Here is a 20,576-nt window from a genome sequence, read left to right on the forward strand (position 1 = left end):
CATACATGTTAGCCAGGCAGCTATTTCAAGCCAGTCATTCATGATCTCGCACTTTGTGGTTTAATTCTCGAACTTCATATTTATAATCTTGGTGTATTGCGCTCTTATTTATGTCTTCGGTTCAAAGTATCGCACTTTGCCCTCATAAGTTCACGCCCATATGTTTTTATAAAAACTATTTACCAGTAGATAAAGACAGATGATCTGGCCCTATCTACTAGTTTCACGCAACCAATTATTGTTTTTGCGCTGTGTGCCTATTCTATTGCTCGCATCACATCTAAGCCTGCCTACAGCTGTTACGCATGATGCACTTATAATTTTGCTATTGGCGCTCATCATTTAGCGCCTCGCACTCGTAATCTAGTGTTTTGCGCTTATAATTTCGTTCCTTGCATTAATAAATCTATCCTTCTGCTAAACATGTTGCACACTACTATAAATTACAGTTTAAAATGACTTAATAAAAAAGAATTCCAAAAATAATATTCAAATATATACATAGAAATATGAGAAATGAATAATTCCTTTACAGAAAATCATATGGCTTTCACTGTTTCCCCAATGATTATATATGTATGTATAATAAAAATTTATATTGAATGTATCATGCAAGGTAGAGGCACGTAGTCAGAAATTACCGAGCCAAGAATCTAAAATATTGTGTAATCACTATGGAAAGGATGGCCATATGGAGGGGGGTAAGGCTAGGCGCACACTAAGCAACTTGGCTACCACAGCCAGAAAAGTCAGAGACAGCGCATAGAAATGTATTGGGTGCGTGAGATACGCCACGTATGCGGCATATCTCACCCAATACATTTCTATGCGCTGTCTGTCTTTTCTGGCTGTGGCAGCCAAGTTACCTAGCATGCGCCTAGCCTAATTGTACAGCTGGAGATCACCCAAAGCCATTGTATGTTCAGTGGGTAAGAAAATTGAAATAGTGATTATAATCTTAAGTGTAGAGATTAACCTCAATACAACATGTATTTAAATAGGTATATAAGGTGACTAGATGTCCTCCTTTGAGGATTGTCACCAAAAATGTTGTCCTTGAACAAAAATCTTCGAGATGACTTTTTTGCTCCTACGGCATCCCCAAAAGAACAAAAAAAAATCCAAAATTACATTTTTTAGCTCCCACAGCAATTTGTCCTCCACAAACAATACTTATTTTTAGTGTCCTCTTGATATTTTCAAAATCTATTCACTTTAAGACATACCAGTGCAGACTATGTAGTAGACCAGGGGTTCCCAACCCCGTGCCCGCGGACCGATTTGTGTGCGCCCGCCACTATTCGACCGCAATAGAATATTTTTCACAAACACTAATTAAAAATTTTAATTCTTTTTAATTATTTGTTAAGCCTCTACTACACTCTCTAGAAGTTGTCCGAACCGAAGCTACAACTGAAATCGGCCGAGATCGCCGACTTTTTTCCGATTATAGCTCCTGTAAGTGGCAAAAAAGGAATCTTTGACGAGTCAGGTGGTGCCCGCCGCCCTACAGATATTGTAAAATGCGCTCTAGGATACAAAAAGGTTGGGAACCCCTGTAGTAGACTATGAGTTACAATGTAATATATCAGCATAAATCGTATGACTAAATAACTAAACCTCCAGTGGCTCATGTTTTCGCCTAACCTAAACACTAGCAGCATAAAAAAATATATACGTCATGAAAAATTTAAAACAGTAGTTGGGAACCTTTTTTCTAGCAATATTGTCATCATTAGCGGACCATATAAATTAAAAAATTAACCTGCTATTTTCGGTCAAACATTTAATTAACACATCAATAATGTGATGGCTGGAACTGTTTCTCTTTGGTGAGGGTTGTAACGTTTGCTGGTATTGATGATGTTGCTACTCGCAAAAGCTTTTCCAAGTTTATCAATTTTGCGGTTGTTTTGACAGGCTCAGACTAAATGATTCCACGGGCCGTACGTTCTCCATCACTGTTTTATAAGTCCAATTACAATTTCGCTACATGTAATGCAGCAAAGTTCGAGTTTTGCCGATGTACCGCACGTGCCCTAATTGAAATACTTACTACGCAGTGTTGGCAACACTGCGTAGTAAGTATTTCATTGGAATTAGCCTTGTCACATCGTTTTCGCAAAAATAACTAATGATATATTTTTTATAAATAGATGCATGCTGCGATATAAAAAAATAAATATAAAAAATATCAATTTTTTTACCCTTTCCTAAGGGGAGTATTTAGAAATCCGATATCTCCTTTTTAGTAACAAATATTGGCGAGATAGCTTAATATTGCTTCCAAAAGGCAGTGGTGCATATGCGGGAGCAAAATTAGAGAGGGGGGCTGTATATAAAACATACATATAAGCAGGCCTGGTTGGTGAAATATCTTCCCTTTCGCTCGCTTGCGTGAGCGAGATAAGAGCGAGCAATTGTGCATTACCTCACACACTCTCGTCACTTGACACGAGAGCGATTAAAAGGGAAAATATCTCACCAATCAGTAATGTATTTTATATTAGCGTTATATTTCCGTAATACAAATAGTCAAAAGCAAAAATGCGCAGGTTATTTTGGCAAAAAAATTAATATGGCGCTGTTACCAGTAAGTGTAAATATACAATTACATTAGTTGTCGATTAAATATAATTTTTGTAACAGTTTTGTATTTCAGTTACTATTTTCTTAAACGGAACAACACTACGTGACACGCTACCGATAGGAGCGCAGCGTCAGTCACCGCTATCGTTATAATTCCGTCAAAATATGGTTGTAAGTATGATATTTTGAAAATTATGAAATAACATGGTGTTACAATTTAAAAATGACAATGAAGCCATCTTCGTTATTATTGCCAAGTTGTAACGTAATCAAAGTGCTAGTTCTGTGTTTTAATTACTTTATTAACAGAAATCAAAACTGCATTTTTGTATCATTTCCTCATTAGTAGTTAATGCTAATTTTTCTAATTATTGCTTTATAGCATAATAGCAATCTCACTTTTTTAATAAAAGTTTTTCATTTCTAAAAATAAAAACTAGAAAAATCCATTTGCATTGTATTATTAACTCTTTCATTGCGTACATATTATTAGTAGAAAAAGCCCGTGCTCGATACTATTTTTAATGATCCAAAACTTATGTTTTATATATATATATATAGACATGATAGTAAATCGTAATTAATAAATAAATATGTCAATTGCCAACCAACTTATTTTCAATAAAATTCCTGATACGTTTTTTTACTTATTTCGTAAACAATTTTCACCTCCAGCGTGCGCCGTTATTTCGAAACAAGTCTGGCGCTATGTCAACTACAATAATAATACATATGCGTCCACTCACATATATTATTATATAAGCGCGCCTTAAAACAATTATATATAAGATTACGATTATATATACTTTGAGTTGATAGTTTATTTTTTATGATAATAAGCACATACTGCAGTATATACATATTGTACTTGTAATTATACATGTTTTTAGCTTGTAACAAACATTCAGCATATTCAAATAAAAGTTACGCTTTTCAGTCAGAAGGATGGCGTGTGTTTTAAAATGGCTAATTTCAAGGCCCCTTAAAAAACTTCAAATGACTTACGCAAAGTGGAGGGAAATGTTATTGTATGTACAGAATTTTCATTAATTAATTGCCTGATGATATTTAAATGTTTTATTGTATGCTGATAATATTCCCATTAGTCATTACTGATATTACAAGATAATTTATAATAAATGATTGTGGTAATGCCGGGATTAGCAAATTAGAATATAGATTGATACAATGAAATTCCAGTACCATAAAATACTCCTTACTATTATAATGAATTAAAATAAAATATTTGAAGAAATAGTGATATTTTCCTTTTTTTGTCTTATTCGCACTTGATATGAGATAAATTTGCACAGATATGAGTCACTTAGTTGTCATTGAATGATGTATCTGTAGAGATAGGTATCTTTCATATTCATACAAGGAGCAGATTTATATTGTTATCTTTTAATTTCTTATATTAACACATTACCGCCAGGGTCCACCGTTACTAGCTATCGAATTTTATAGTATTATTATAATTTTATTTTTTTGATTTGGTTTATAATTTGCAACTGATATCAACAGATTTATGTTAGTATAAAAATGTAATATTTATACACACACACATAACATTATATTTCATATAGTTATCAAAACAAATGCAAAAACTATAATAATTAATGGTTAACACTTAACCGACAGCTCATTTTTTCAACTCAAAATTTAAATAAAGAATATGATACCTTTTGAATTAAGAGAAATAATAAAAAAAGTGATCAACAAAAGTTTTACTTTGTATTGGTAGATCTGTTAAAATTATTATATCAAAATTGAATCCTAATTAATTTTTATCTTTAATGTGTCTTATTTCTTAAACTTTAGCCGTTGGTTTTATAACAGCTAATGTGAGTCAAATTAAATATGTTATATAATTTATGGCTTTATCACGCTGAAAAAATTTAGTGTCATTTTACAATCTCCACGTGTATACAAAAAGCCTTAATTTCTGATTACGTGAAAATTAAAGTCGTAATATTTTTTTCGTGTTTAATAAACATTAATTTCATAGATGGCAGCATAATACGCTTTACTTTTGTGGTTTTATACTACAGAACCCATCGTTAAACATCAGAGGTCAAAAAAATTATACTACCTGTCCTGTAGATTACCATCAGCGAACCTAACGGCTACTTGACGTCGGCTAAGTGTTTAATGGAAAAGCAAATTAAAAATTAGCCATAAGTCTAAAAAAATTATGGACTTATGGCTAATTAGCAATAAAATTATCAAAGAGCTCCAATTTCACTACAAGATACATAAACTTACACTGTTTTACCTTCCAACACTCATGTGGTTTAACATATTCAATGCTAAAACACCAGTAAAGATGTTATTGTCACATTGAGTGAGTTGAACAATGGTACTTATAAATTTTATTCTTCAAAATATCACAAATTATTTTAATGACTTTCTATCTCACAAATATTTAAAATAAATAAGTTAGTAACCTCATAAACGGGCGGTTCTTATTACATAATTAAAAATGGTTAATTCTGAATGGGCAATTAAATTTGTCAAATTCAATAAAATTTAAAATAAACAGAACACAGAGCGGATGAATTCACAGAACGACCACGCACTGGCTATTATGAAGATACATTATAAGGAATGGCAAAATTCGTACCTCCCATTGAACACTACACTTTTTAAAATTTAATTATGGTTTTTTGCGGCGCCCCGATTATGTATGATGTTATTATGACGCATTTAGGCGTCATGTCTGGTTAAGAGGTTAAAAAGTCAATGGTTTAAATGCAATACACTTTCGAATAAATATAGACCTTAAGTCAAAAAATTGGCTTCCTGTCGGTAATCTGTTAATTTTATCAATATTTATTTAACCGATCTATAGTATATTTATATGTTTTTATGTGTATGTATATGTATATATGTATGCATGTGTATGTATATACAGTAAATATTCGACTTGTTAATTGGTTCCGAAGGTTTTTGGGTAAGTTATATGTTTAATATGTGTAATTAAATTTTCGTTTTATTGGATACCTAAATACGAATATAAAATGTTAAAGTTAATTTATTTGGTGTATATGCTACAGTGAATGTGTATTACCGTTGAAATTATATTTTTATTAGCATTTGAGTGAAATTATATCTAAATACATTTTTATCGGTGGATATATATTTATATTAGTGAAAATATAAATTATCTGATATGGGCTAGTGAAATTATATTTTCAACTGACAGTTAAACCTGTTTTTTTTCAAAAAATACTTTAGAGCGACACATTACTTTTTAAGACTAAAATGTTGCGAATTTTTTTGTACCAGTGACATTAAAAATAAATTATTTGGTATATTTTAACTGGCCTAGTTAGTTAAATTATATTTATACTTGTAAAAATATAACACTGAAAAATACCCATTCACTTTAACAGTTGCGAAACATTCATTTGCTGTTCACAACCAAACGAATTAACTAAACCCAATTTGTCATAATGAAAGTTTATAACTATCTATAGCTTTTGAACTTTCATTAGGTTAAGTTGAGTTTCGTTAACCGCCCTACCTTTGGGTTCTTATTCAAAAGGTAGGTAATAAAAACATTGGGTTTTTTTCCATTAGATTTCACAATAACAATACTTGTTTACAATATAACAGAAAAAATAATCCTTTTTTGTATCCTTTGCAAGTCAGAGGTTCTCAACCAAAGATGTTGCTGAATATTTTTTATAATACCCATACGAACGTATCACGTACGTTCGGATGGGTAGGGCGGTTAATTCGTTTAGGTTATGTTTGAATTTCAACTGAAAATGAACGTCCAATTCGATATAATTTTCAGTTCAATTTGTCAATTGATGTATTGCTTAATCCTTATGTTGTTGGCCTTGATGTTCATGACCCAATAACGACATGTATATACACTCAAATCAAAATTGGAGCTGCGTATCAATCATAATATATCAATTCAATCATACTGTTGAAGTTCGAATATCTTCTATTGTTTAATAGTGAATTAAAATACAGATATTTCAATATAAAAAATATATGTGCATTATTGAGCTGATTATGTATCTTTCTTATAAGAAAGATAAAACAAATATATACGGAAAATTACCTTAATTAATCATTAGACAATACTTATACAAAGGAGTAATTTATTCTCAATGGAGGTCACATATTTGATAAGGCAAAAAATAATAAATTAAGAGTAATATCTTGATACCGAATTCTGCCAGAGAATGGACGTTGAAACAATTTTGGATTCCAATAATTACGTAATCAGCTCTTTAAATGATATATTTTAAAAATAATAGAATACACTATTAATATATAATAAATACTAATGGTTCATTTATCAATACCAGTAGGGTTACAAACTTAAGCTTACTTTATTATATTTATTTATAAACGATATTACTTATATTTTCTTCAACGTTAATGTTTTGCAATTTGCTTAAGACTTATTAAAACTACATCGATTGATTTAATCTCCTGACGATTCATAATATAATAATAGAGCAATAATAATTGTCTTAGTTTAAATTCAATAAATGTTAAATGACTCAAAACTCGTGATCTAATTTATACAATTATTCTAAAGATAGTCATATTCTTGAAGAGGTTGTAGTTATTAGAGACCTAAGAATAATATTTGATAATAAACTTACTCTGAACAAATTTGATTTCAAAAGATTCTCTAAGAACCATTGTTGTACTATGCACTTCTTCAAGATTTCTATCTATATGTATATTTACACACACAATTAGATTAATATATGTAGCACTCATCAGAAGTCAAATGTGTCTTATCAAATATTTCTCCTATCATGTCGCCAAATTATTATATTTATTGTCAATAAATAGAATGCGTGCAAAATATACTTCTTAGATATATTAATTAAAAATATATGCGATTTCACTTGCATTAGTCAACTATAAATCATTAAAATATAAACAATTAAAAGCTAAATTTATTAGATAGATGATAGGAGAGTTAAATTTGATTGGTGTAGTATAAACGTACTTAATAAACACACGCTTCAATGCCAAGATAACATTGGCTTGGAAATTGATACGGTCAGTTGAATATGTTTATCGATAATTACTTGTATTGTTCTAAGGAAAAAAAACATTTAATTTGTACCATCTCTGCTAATTTATTGCATTTTTGTTTACAGCCTAAACCAAAAAAGCAAGCGACCAAAGGGTCGAAGCAGATTATAGAAGAAAATCAACAAACAATCAAGTTTTACAAAATAATGAGTTTGGTCATTAATGCTGCATATTTTGCATTAATGTTCCTTCTTTTCATAGATGATTTTACAACAACAGTGATCGTAAGTAAATAATTAAGATTTAAATACTATATAAGAATCTTTTCATGTTACTGAAATAGTTTATTTTGTTAATACCTCACCTTCATAAATCATAAGACTATCTTTTACCCCTCATAGTTTGTACCTTTGAGATCAATAATGGATTTTTTTTTCTTTCTTAATGGAAGAACTCTTAACGTATTTATATATTCAATGCAATTGTTAGTTACTATTGTCCAGTTACATTTTATTGTATTCAAATTCAATTTTGTTAAAAATTTCAAGTCAAGCTAACAAATTTGGATCTTTTTTTATATTATAATAATGTTTTTTTTAAATAAAAAAGCTAATTTTTTGTATTGAAATCACTATACACAAAGTTCTCAGTAAATTTTTTTTCATAATGAATATTTTTATTATAATAGACATATAATATATAATATAGTTAGAGATATATTTACTGTCAAAGAAAGATCCAATAATTTTTCATAACATTTTCTTGATTCCAACGTTATAGAAGTTTCTTTTGCACCATTTTACTTGATTATTGTGTCATTGCCGTAAACAGAAACAAGTTGCTGGTGAGTTTTATTAGTTTCTCCTTTTACACAGTAAAATTGAATCACGATTAGAAAATGACGTGGCCATTTTAAACACACATACAAGCATGTTACATTAACGCAAATCTATCTATATAGAAATTACAACGTTGCTTCCATTTTTTATAACCTTCTATCTTTACTTTCAGTAAATCCCTTGTATCTCATGTTTTTATTACCGTTTTTTCATTACTATATTAAATAAACTTATTTTGTTTTTAAGGTTTTATCAATACTAACAACTGGTGTACATCTCTGTTGCTATAATCTGCTTCGTTATGCTGCTAAAATCACTTATAATGATGACGGAAAAGTTATCGATTGCGGTACTGACTTAAATATGGAAGGAGGAATAGCTGAGTAAGTTATGTGTACAAGTTATAAGCTTTCGCTTTGTACATGTTTGCAAGCGTTTTCATTAGTTATTCGATAACAGTGCATAATTATTATTTAACTTTTTCAGGCATGTTAAAGACGTGATCATCTTGACTTCCGGCACACAAGCACTTTCGCTACTATCCAATTACTTTTGGTTTTTGTTACTGTTGGCACCGTGCCGCGCTATGCTCATCCTTTGGAAGTCTGTTCTGTCTCCGTGGTTCTTCCAACAGAACACAAAGCCCGAGATAGACGAAGAAAAGAAGAAACAGAAAAAAATTAGATATGCTTAAAGTTAAACTGCCTTTTACTCAAATGAGTTAACTAGTTACTATTATAAATTTTTTATGACATATACACCGCATCGAGATGCTTTAACAATAACAATTTGTATAAATACACATTCTAATTATTGACTTATTTGCTCGTGTTTTGCTATTATCATTTTTGAATAACAAGCACGTTCAAAATTCTTACATATACATATATAGTTTTTTACTTGCATATACATATATGATTATAATATTGTTATGCAGATCAAGAGTATAGTCAATATATATTTAATGTTGAACTATTGAAATATATATTGTGTTAAATGTACAAAATTAAAGCAATAATAGTTAAATATATATGTAAAATATAAAGAATTATAAACATTTATACTTGAAAAATTATTTTTTATTTCATCCATTATTGTCTTTAAGGCAAATCTGTGATTATGCTGATGCACAGTATTCAGAGAAGAGTTACCTTTAATATTATGTTGAGAATAAGATCTATAAAATGCGTCTTAAAATAAAAGATTTTTCACAGATATTCAGACTTTCATTTCTTAAGAAATATTCCTATTGCGGAGGGACTCATGAATTTTGGAGAACTAAGCTGTTGGATCCCTTGTTATTGTGAGGTATCGCAGCTGATGAGAGTATGGATACCAGACGCTCGAATTTTTGGGTTTCAAATATTATTTTTTTTTATTCTGATTTTTTTATTCTAGTTAAGTATTTATTTGCTAAAGTTTTACTTAATAGAGGTTGAATCATGTAACGGGAATATTGTGGCCGTACGATGCTATTGGTCTCCTGTGATATATTGTTTCCCGTGACTGTCATAACAAAGAAATATTCATTAATACATACATAACAAGTACATACATTTGTACTTAAAATAATAACAGACTCCAAAAACCAACAATAATCCATAAACAAAAATGAAACAACTTCATGTTACATAAAATATGTGTATGTATAGATACATATTTTTTTAAAATGGCTTTAATCTGAAGACGATGAAGAAATGGTAGCCTGCAGATCACTGTCGTCCTCATTTTTCGCTGGTAAGGATGGGCATGGCTTAAAAAATTGTCCAACGTTGTTTGTCTTGCCTTTTTGTCTATTTCGTTTTTTCAGTGATTAATAACAGCTAATGGCTGAGTTAATTCCTCGAGAAACTTTAGCGCTACGTTCGACGTCAGGATCGTTTTCAAGGAAGATGTTTATTCCTTGTTCGAAAAAGGAAAACACTTTCGACAATTTTTTTGATGTTAGCTGTTTGGATACAATAGGCTCTGTTTCTTCATCAAATGTCGGTTCTGCTTGCAACTGAATGAGTTCCCCATATGAAAGGGGTTCCCTATCAGCTTCGAGTAGATCAAGCACATCATGTTCGTTCAAACCTTCAAAGCCGAGATCATGTGCTAGATCCAAAATGTTTTGCCTAATTTCAGGAAGGCAATTAACTTCTGCATCAGTACTTTTTACACATTCTGGCCATATTTTTTCCAAACATGGTTCATTGTTGTTAATTTTAATGATTCACTGATACTGTCAACAGCATCCTTGATGTTATAGTTTTTCCAAAATGTTTTAATTGAAGATTTACCATCGGTTTCCCTTATAAGTTGTCGGATTGTTCGGCGTAGGTAATATGCCTTAAAAGTGGCTATTGCACCCTGATCCATTGGTTGGATCAGAGCTGTTGTATTTTTCGGAAGGTAGTCAATCATGACATCTTCAGATAGTTCGGATAAATTAGTAGGATGCCCTGGTGCATTATCCAAAATTAGCAAAGCCTTGTCGCTTAAGTTCTTGTCTCGCAAATATTTTTTTACTTCTGTACAAAAGTGATTTTTGAACCAATCCTCAAAAGTAGCCTTAGTCACCCAAGCTTTCTTGTTGGATCTCCATATGACGGGTAATTGATTTTTATTTAGTCCTTTAAGAGGCCTTGGATTTTCGGACAAATATATTAAAAGTGGTTTTAGCTTAAAATCACCCGCGGCATTTGCACCAAGTAGCAAAGTTAATCGTTCTTTAGACACATTATAACCAGACGCAGATTTTTCGGTTTTTGAAATGTACGTGCGATCAGGCATTCGCTTCCAATAAAGCCCTGTTTCGTCTACGTTAAACACTTGTTCAGGTTTATGACCACCTCTTTCAATAATTCCCTTTAAAATGTTGGGATATTCCTTAGGTGCGGCCTCATCTGCTCTAGCTGCTTCACCTTTCATTTTAAAATTATGCAAATTAAATCTATTTTTAAATGTTTTAAAAAATCGTAATCGAAAAAAAGTTTTTTTTGCCGTTATAGCGAAACATTTTAGGCCGTAAATCGAAAACGTACCTTAATTGAAGAGGGCCGTTATAGCGAAATGTCGTATAAAGAGCGGCCGTATAGCGAGGTATGGGTGTATTGTCTAGTTTATCCTTATTGATAAATAATCACTTTTGGTCAGAGTAATTAAAGCGAGTTTCAAGAATAAGATCCCACACATAAATTTATAAAAATTAACGCGTGGGTCATTTAAAAAGCATGCGGGTCATAGGCTCGCCATCACTGCATAGAAGAAGCAATCCGAGATGCCAAGCTGGATATAACCGGCAGTGTGAATAATAAATCGATATAAATCTTCACATGCGCTGATGACATAGATATAGTGGCGAGACCAAAACAGGCACTAATGGAAGTATTTAACGCCATTAAATCATCAGCCAGGAAAATGGGCATGAAGAGCATTAAAATAAAAAAAAAACACATGTCGGTTATGCCTAGTTTGAGGAGCCCGTATCCTGAAAATATCCAAATGAACGAGTAGACTTTTGAGTGTGTCAGTGACTTCATATACCTCGGAACCCTGTTACCAGCTACAAATGTTGTCAGCAAGGAGATCAAGAGACGAGTAGTGTCAGCAAATAAATGCTATTTCAGCCTAATAAAATAAATCAAATCGCAGACACTATCTCGTCGTACAAAAATATTGCTCTACAAAATGTTTATTTTATTTTGAAATACTTGTAAGAACATCAAGTATTAATGGGAACCCTGGTATTTCGAAAATTAAACAATTATTTAACTATTATAAATTTAAATTTATTACCATTAACGATCAATATATGGAAGAATCGCATGTAATAATATCATAAAATATATAAAAGTGTATAAGCGATATAATAACATATTATGTACGTACAATCAAAAGTCGCCAGGTCCGTAAGCAATCATTGACATATGTATATTTATAAACTATTAAAAATAAACAAGTTACATCTTATAATTGCAAGACACAATGCTATGAATAAATAATTATATGATCAATTGACATGTTTTATACATATGTATATATATACATACATATTGTATATTCATATTTAGCATCAGGACGATATATGACGACTTTTGTTAGCATAACCGTAAAACTAACATTTGTTCATGACGAACGCCTAAATGTATATTTAAAATACGTTGTTTTGAACTTTAAAATTATTGCAACAATTCATAAATCACATATCTTTAAAAGAATAAACAATATCTGAGATTCTCTATAATATAATATAGATTAGAGGCAACGACATTAAATATAATTTGTTTCTATTATTATATATCCAAATAGTCAAATATATCACATTTTAAATTTGTGTTAATCTCGCCATTATTGTTAATATTTAGTTATTATCGTTGTAGAAGCATGCCGTCAGACTTTTCTCGAGTTGCCTTGTACGACTCTCTTTCTTGATCTGGGTACTTTGTCGGAAGATTTGGCGAATGTAAATTCACTTTGGCGTTGTATCTAAAATGATTGAGTATTAGTTTTTAAATGTTGATATTTAACCACACTTTAACTTTCTATAAATAAAATACCTTATTCCCGCTATTTCAACCTCGTACTCGCCTGCTAATATAAAATTATTATTGACGACCTGTAAGACACCATCATTGTCAATATTCTGTACGAATCCCAAGCACACCTGAAATTAATATAAATTTATAATCATATGTTCCGTGACTGATCAGAAATTATGACTCTAGAAAACACATTTTAGGTACATTTCTTAAGAAATATACCTATTGCAGAGACTTATGATGCAACTCCAAAAAATTTTTAATGCAATTTCATCAACTATCAGCAAAACTCCAAAACCACCCTTAGTAAAAATATTAATCTATATATATAATTATGAATTAAAAAAACAAAAACTTATATGGGATATAAGGAAATTTGAGGAAAAGATAACTCTCGTAGTTTTTATCATATCAACTCAACATGAAACTTATTTTAAAAATAGATCTTGTATATATCTCAGCTAAGTGTGTTAGCCAACCTGATCTGCCATACTGTTTCAAAATGGCGGCTATTAATAAATTAAAAAAATTAACTCGGTTAAAAAAGTCTTAGCAAAAAGTAAAGAGGGCAAACATGTTTCATAATTAAAACTAAAAGAAAATAAAAATGTAAAAAGATTTATAACGGTTTTTATGACCACAAATATTGCTGTAGTTTTAATTGAATCTCCATAAAACTTATTAATCTTAATCTCGATTAAGTTTGTCAGTCGATCTTGTAACTCACAAGGTCAAACCAAAGATTGTCTGTAGTGGCCGAGATAAGGTCCAGACTACGTCCAAGATGATGACCCCAACATCGAAGGTCTATACGTTGGCAATGGAGACGCGAGAAAGAAAAGGTACGATATGCAAGCCCTCACATCTCAAAAGTTAAGTAGATCATCATTAAAAAGCACGTTAATTTAAAAAAATTATGTATGTACTTCTTCTATACCTGTTTTTGGAAAGTGAATCCATAGGTTGTCGTAGTTGTTTGACCGCAATACTTTCCGTTGCGGTATATCGGCTCACCGCCCCAACTCCATAAATCCGTTTCGTGATCATGATCGTTTAACAACAATTGCACGTATTGCCTCTTTATGCCTTCTTCTCTCTGCTTTAACAAAGCATCTCTACCGATAAAGTCAATCGGTTTCTACAACAATCAAAATGCATGAGATAATTAAAATTTTATAATTTAATGACATTCAATTAGATCTTTTATTTTTACATCAAATTTAACTCTCCAAGTCCTCCCACACTCTAAAGGAGTCGTGACTGTGTCCAAATCTTGCCCCCAGAATGCATAAAACTTTTCCACTCTCAACGTTCTCATTGCATAATATCCGACGTGCATTATACCATATTTTTTGCCTACTTCGATCAAACGCGAATACACATGCAGAGCAAACTAAAACACAAAGAACACTACATTATATTGTTTTTTATATTTTTATACTCGGATCATATTTTAACATACTTCATTTGGAATGTATAAAACGTATCCGAGTTCACCGGTGTGTGTCAGATTCAGAGATCTGATTCCATTGGCCAAGCCAACATCGAGCTCTTTATAAGTAAAGAACGGAAAATTAGAAGGGTTCAAGTCTGTATCTGTTAGTTCAGATAACAATATTCTGGTGAATGGCCCCATTAAGCATATCGCCGTGTACATTGAGGTCACGTCAGTCATCACCACTGACCCGTCCTTTGGGATTCTCCTGTTAATCCAAAAATTGCAGCGTGTCTGCTGTATTGTCGGAGCTATCATCATGTATCTAAAATACACATATAAAAAAATAAGTTTGCAGTATTAAATGGACGTGGAGTTGTGGAGTGTTACCGATTTTCAGCCAATCTAACTAATGAACAATCGTTTTCATATCCACCGTGATTATTTTGCATTCCTGTATGAATGATGCTGCCGATTGGAACATCTACGTCGTTTGAGCAAAGGTATTGCAGAACATCGACGATTTCGTTGCCTTTGGACTATAAGAATTATAATTTTTAACACAGTAAGTATAGAACAAATATATACAAAAACGAATTATCAAGCTAACCACAAAATCAAATTTTGAAAACGAAGAGTAATCACACAAACCGATTGCCTCTCTGCACGCTGTGTACTCTTTCTTAACCTGATCGAACCAGTGAGGTTTGCCAAATGTATCAGTGGTAGCAATCATGGAATGTAGACTATTAGAAACAATGACTGAAACATAATCGACTCAGCTAAAATTTATATACTGATAATAAAATATGAAAAGAATGAATAAGATGACGAGTGATTATGAGACTGATTAGAAATAGTGATGGGTGAATTCGAATAGCGTCGATGCATACCTGCTGAATTATCGAACCATGCCGGCCTCTCGTACCCCATCACCTGATTGAAAACGGCGCCCTTCTCCTTCAGAGTCGTATAAACAGGCGACATTCTTAAATTTCGTCCTGTCTTATACTCCCTAAATGGATACTGTACTTCGTAGAACATACCTGAAATGACAGACATGTTATGGTGTAAACTATTTTATAATCTTCATGTGATTCAGAAGTAATTGTCTTTTCATAAAGTCATAAGTAACTACATTACAACTAAAGAGAAGTTGATGATGAAAAACACAAAGACTTGCAATACAACTTGATAAATAATATAACATTATTCGTACCTGCAACTTCGTGCATTCTGTCAGTTAAAAATTTCTCATTGTTGTGCAAGCTGAGAAATCGCGCTATATCAATTTCGTGCAGGTCGTATTTGGTGTGACCATCAATGATTGTATCGGCCAAGGCTTTACCGATTCCACCGACTGACGCCAAGTTTGTAGTCTTCATACCAGCAGCGATGAAATAACTTTGTATCTTTAACAACAAAAAATTATAATTTTAATAAATGATCACACACTATCTAATAAGTCATTAATGTAAACAAAATAATCGCAATCGCCATAGTGTACAATATCAAAAACGCATCTTGCTGTAAAAAATTATGTATACCTCTGGAGATTCGCCAATTATCCATTTGAAATCTGGCGAAAATGTCTCTGGGAAACTGCAAAGACTGTCCAAAAGAATGTCGTTCAATGTTGGAATTCGGTGTAAAACTTGTTCTATAATGTGATGAAAATTATCCCAATCATCATCGAGATATGTCCCATCGTTTGCCACTGAAAAATTATACATAATATTTGTACATAAAATTAACCATAGATAATTATTAAATAATATAATCATTATATTAGTGCTGTGTAAATTATTTGGGTTAGATATAATAATAATGAAATAAAAGTATCATTACATAATTTATTTATTTACCATTTTTACCAGATTTAATTTGTACATTTACCCTGATTTACTTATGCTAAATTTCAATAAAATCAAATTTAATGCTAAACATATTAAAACAATGCATTGTGACCCAGGAAAAATCTAAAAATGGTGAACCAGTTTTAAAGAAATCAATAAAGTAATTTCAGTGGTGAGGGTAGAGTAACTGATATAGCTTATTTTTGCTTTGTTTATCTGGCTTACCCTTTAAAGCATTGATGCTGCCAGTTTGTTAAGCATCTTCACTTTGCATTCCCTAAACCATGATCAACAACTCAGTGTTTCGGAGTTTAATCAGTTGGATAATTATTTATTTGAATACGTTGTTAAATTTATCGTGGTGCCGTTTCTTTATAAATGTTTGTACAGGTAGATCCAATTCGAGTTTCCTACGTTGGCAGTTACCGCAAATCAAACAGCTGTCTGACTAATAACTCTAAGGTTGTGGGTTCAAGCGCTGGCAGCGGCACTCGAATATTTATTTTAAAAAAAAGCGTTATTATTAAAAAACGGCCTCAGCTGCAGTGATATCTATTGGTTATAAATTAAATTACACATAATAATTTATAACTATTAATACAGATGACACCGATTCACAGACTTCGAGTGTGGTGGTTAATACTTACTTGTAGGTATTCATTATATAAGATTTACTTACTCAGTTGATACAGATTTACCCCGTTGTAACGCATTGGACTTACGTCCGTCAGGTTACAACGGAAGATTTAATAATATAAAAAAATAAAAAATATGCAGTTGAATCAACAAAAGACCGAGGGATTATTGAAACAATATTCGCATGATTGTTCTGACTTATTTACACAATACTAAATATATTAAATATATATTTGTTCATAATTACATAAATTAGTGAAAGTAGCAGAATTGGGTTTAGCATTCGGTAATAAGCCCCCAGCAAAAACCTTTCCATCTCTCTCCCTGAAATAAATTTCTCCATCTGGGTCCCTCACGGCTGTAATTTAATTTGAAATTAATAATATCATAAGACAGAAAATTAAGTCATACACAAAAGTATAAAGTAATGATACCTGGAAAATTCAGAGATGGGCTTATCAACTTAGTGTGAAAATAGTAATGAGGGGCGCCATACAGAGGAACTCTTGCATTTGGTCGAGAGAGCCGACCGACTGTCCTTGACCAGATTCCGGCACAATTCACAAAATAATCACATTCAAGAGTGCCTTGGTCAGTGTCGACGCTTTGAACTTTACCATTTTCTACTTTTACTCCATTGACTTGACAATCTTCGAATACCTGTAAACCTAAAATTTGCATTAAAATATTATTATAATTCTATGTCATTATTACTCAACATTTATACAACCTTCATTAATCGCTTCTTGGACAAGAGCCGTACACGTCGAGTATGGATTTCCAACACCGTCTTCCGGGAGCCACAGTCCGCCAATTACGTCTTGAACTTGTATTAATGGACAGAGCTCTTGACACTTTTCTGGCGAAACCAATTGACAAGGAATGTTCCACGCCCTTTAAACGCCCATGATTAACATTAGTAAATTGCAACATTGTACATGAAAACAAGCAAAAACATTTGAGGACAATTTAAATGAGCAATATAAAATAATTATTCCATAAAATGAATTGTTTGTGCATTACTATTGGGCAGATTAGGTGTGAACGGGCATTGGTTAGAATAGTGAACACCTTATAAATAACTCTCTGCAACGAATTCTTTTCTGAAGAAAAATCTGAAGATGTACTTTACATAAACGCACAAACAATTTGTTACGTAAATGTACATATCTCTAAAAATATTAACCTGTTAAATAGTATCCAAAACATTTTAACTTACGTATATTGAGATTTCATTCTTCTATAGTCGGTCAGTCTGTCTCTGGTTCTCGCCAACAACAACGATCCACATTGCTTCCATCCAGTGTTCCAACCTTTGGACTCGAGTTCTTTCCATAGTTGTACGGATATCTTTGCAAATTTTAGTTGCGATAATGAGGGATTGACAATGTTGACAAGGCCGGCTGAGCTTCTTGTACCACCACAACCAATTCTATGACAAACAAATGTTTTATTATTATTTCATGGTTAATAATAGAATAGCATCAGCATGAAAATAAAAATTATAATTTTTAGAGTATTAAGGCTCGGCCACACAGAAAGCGGTCTGTCGTGGCGGGAAGCGATATCTGACCGATGTGGTCAGGCGGTCTGGTTGTATGATGCGATGTTGCATCAGCTCTGTCAGACAGAATGCGGTCTACCGTAGACCGTGTACTTTTATGACCGTGTCTTTGTTTTTTGTGAGATGTAAAAATACATCTCACCCGGTTAAAAGGTTAACACTCTAATTTTTTACTACATATTAGTTAGCATTAAACGTCCCTACAGCATTTAATCTCTATCATCGTTGTATTGATTAAAATCTAACAAATATACAGGTGTTTAAAATGACAATGTTGCAAGTGCAGCAGTTGTGCATTCATATAGCATGCTTCATTCTTACTGTCTCCTATTGTCTAAATGTATTTATTTACGGGACAATAGAAGGGTATTTTGAATTTGTATCACATTTATAGGTTTTTTTACTCATTATAGCCAGAATAGCGTAGTCTGTAAGGTTTTGGATTAAAAATCTTGAGACCGTTGGTTCGAGTCCCATAACAGACTTTAATTTGTATTTATAAAATGCACTATTAAATAAAACCGGCCCTAGATGTAAAGTAATATCTATTGATTGTAAATTATCATCGTCATCAAATGATCAGTACCACACACTTCAAAGACGTTTCATCCCTAGAAGATTATGATCGGTTGCAGCCGGTACTTTCCACTATGAATTACTCGACAGATGCCAAACAATTAAGATCTAAGATCTACTCTATTAACTATTACCTCTTTTGGCACTAAATAATCAAAATAATTTACAAGATAAAATAAAGAGGAGATTGAAGCGGAGGCTGGTAGATGTTCGCACCTAGACATTTTATATAAAAACAGTAATTATAAACTTGTATCTCGTTGCGAATGAAACATTGAATTTAAGAGTGATTATTTTAATTAAACTTTTTCTGAAAATTTACTACCCTTGATTGCTTATTTACTATATAAAGCAACGAAAACCAATAAATATATAAACAAACCCAATTTATATGCATGGCATGCGTACTAAGGTCAATATCCAATGTGTTTCGGCCAAAACCAGTGGCGGCATTTTCAATATACAAACTTCACACATACAACCGAAAGGTAATGACATTTGACTGTCGATAATATATGAATACTGAGTACTGATCGACGCACCTGTTTTTTTCGACGAGCGATGTGTTAGCGCCCCATCCTCTCTTCGCTAGGTGGTACGCCACCGAAGCCCCCGTGACTCCGCCGCCGCATACGACAACTTTCGGTTTTTTCGAAGATGACGAGAACCATCGTCGAACATGACCATCCTTCGACAGATATTCGGTTTTTTTAAATACACAAAATCGAAGCGGGGAGCAGAATGAACCATTTAGTCTTATCATAATAATGATAAGGGGTTGCGAGCGGATGCCTTCGTACAAACCACACCTGCATACCCGAACATATCAACTCCAACAACACTCGGTGTTGCCAATAATAAAATATATGATGAGCAAATCAGCTGTTACATAATATTGTTTATTGTTTGCTTATATATAAAATAATTATATTTATTAGTGTGTTGTTGCATAAATAATGAAAAATGTGTATAATTGTATCAAGAATTTATTATTTCCATAATTTATTCATTTATTATTTAAAATACATTCATTGCATCGAAATGATAAAATACAATAAAAACATGTTTAAATGAAACATAAAATATTAAATCACAATATAAAAAAATATTTTGAAATTCTAAAATCATACGAAATTAATCAGATCAGCTTTTCATGGTTGACACTCAACAAATCAACATATATTGTCAGCGTATTAAAATACAAAATCAAAGGGAGTCATAAGAAAAGCCCAAAAGTGGCGAATGCTGACGAATCGATAATTCCGGGCCTTCGGTCACACTTTCACTTACAGCAGCAATATTTTCGGCTGAACTCTTCCAGTCTCTAAAGTTTTTCACTACATTGCGAATTGTTCGCTAAGTAGGACGATGAAATTGACCATAATTTTTGATACACAGTTTGTACAAAATTGATATTTCTGTAGAACAATTGAACAATTTTAAAGCGTTAAGCGGTAGTTAACGGATCCATTTCGTAAATGTGTTGTTGCAAACTAACATTTTACAAGTTAAGTACCTGATTATTGACAGATGTTTAATCTA

At 32.0% G+C, this 20,576-nt stretch overlaps 2 protein-coding genes across 4 annotated transcripts; one reads left to right on the forward strand and one right to left on the reverse strand.

Annotated features, from left to right (window-relative positions):
* The first annotated feature begins 742 nt into the window (after positions 1-742).
* Positions 743-9,661, forward strand: LOC148234152 (transmembrane protein 208). 3 transcript variants are annotated; one of them, XM_088187516.1, is made up of 5 exons: positions 743-929; positions 2,663-2,760; positions 7,731-7,889; positions 8,691-8,827; positions 8,931-9,661. In XM_088187516.1, exons 2-5 carry the CDS (start codon positions 2,755-2,757, stop codon positions 9,136-9,138), a joined length of 510 nt encoding a protein of 169 aa, XP_088043642.1. In that variant the 5' UTR covers positions 743-929; positions 2,663-2,754; the 3' UTR covers positions 9,139-9,661. The 3 variants fall into 3 exon arrangements, with proteins under 3 accessions (XP_088043642.1, XP_088043643.1, XP_088043641.1); XM_088187517.1 differs by lacking the exon at positions 743-929 and adding an exon at positions 1,002-2,593; XM_088187515.1 differs by lacking the exon at positions 743-929 and having other exon boundaries at positions 2,645-2,760.
* Positions 9,662-12,195: 2,534 nt separating this feature from the next.
* Positions 12,196-19,874, reverse strand: LOC148234153 (pyruvate dehydrogenase phosphatase regulatory subunit, mitochondrial). The gene is made up of 15 exons (XM_088187637.1): positions 19,577-19,874; positions 18,114-18,326; positions 17,625-17,788; positions 17,329-17,562; positions 17,142-17,252; positions 15,950-16,119; positions 15,622-15,814; positions 15,296-15,448; positions 15,013-15,164; positions 14,793-14,941; positions 14,430-14,727; positions 14,181-14,360; positions 13,905-14,105; positions 12,986-13,092; positions 12,196-12,914 (listed from the first exon to the last, which is right to left on the reverse strand). The coding sequence occupies exons 1-15, from the start codon at positions 19,795-19,797 to the stop codon at positions 12,797-12,799; spliced, it is 2,664 nt and encodes an 887-aa protein (XP_088043763.1). The 5' UTR covers positions 19,798-19,874; the 3' UTR covers positions 12,196-12,796.
* Between the last annotated feature and the right edge of the window lie 702 nt (positions 19,875-20,576).

This window comes from Plectrocnemia conspersa, unplaced genomic scaffold (assembly GCF_051122295.1).
Source record: "Plectrocnemia conspersa isolate PC_06_02 unplaced genomic scaffold, ASM5112229v1 ptg000006l, whole genome shotgun sequence".
Lineage (NCBI taxonomy): Eukaryota > Metazoa > Arthropoda > Insecta > Trichoptera > Polycentropodidae > Plectrocnemia > Plectrocnemia conspersa.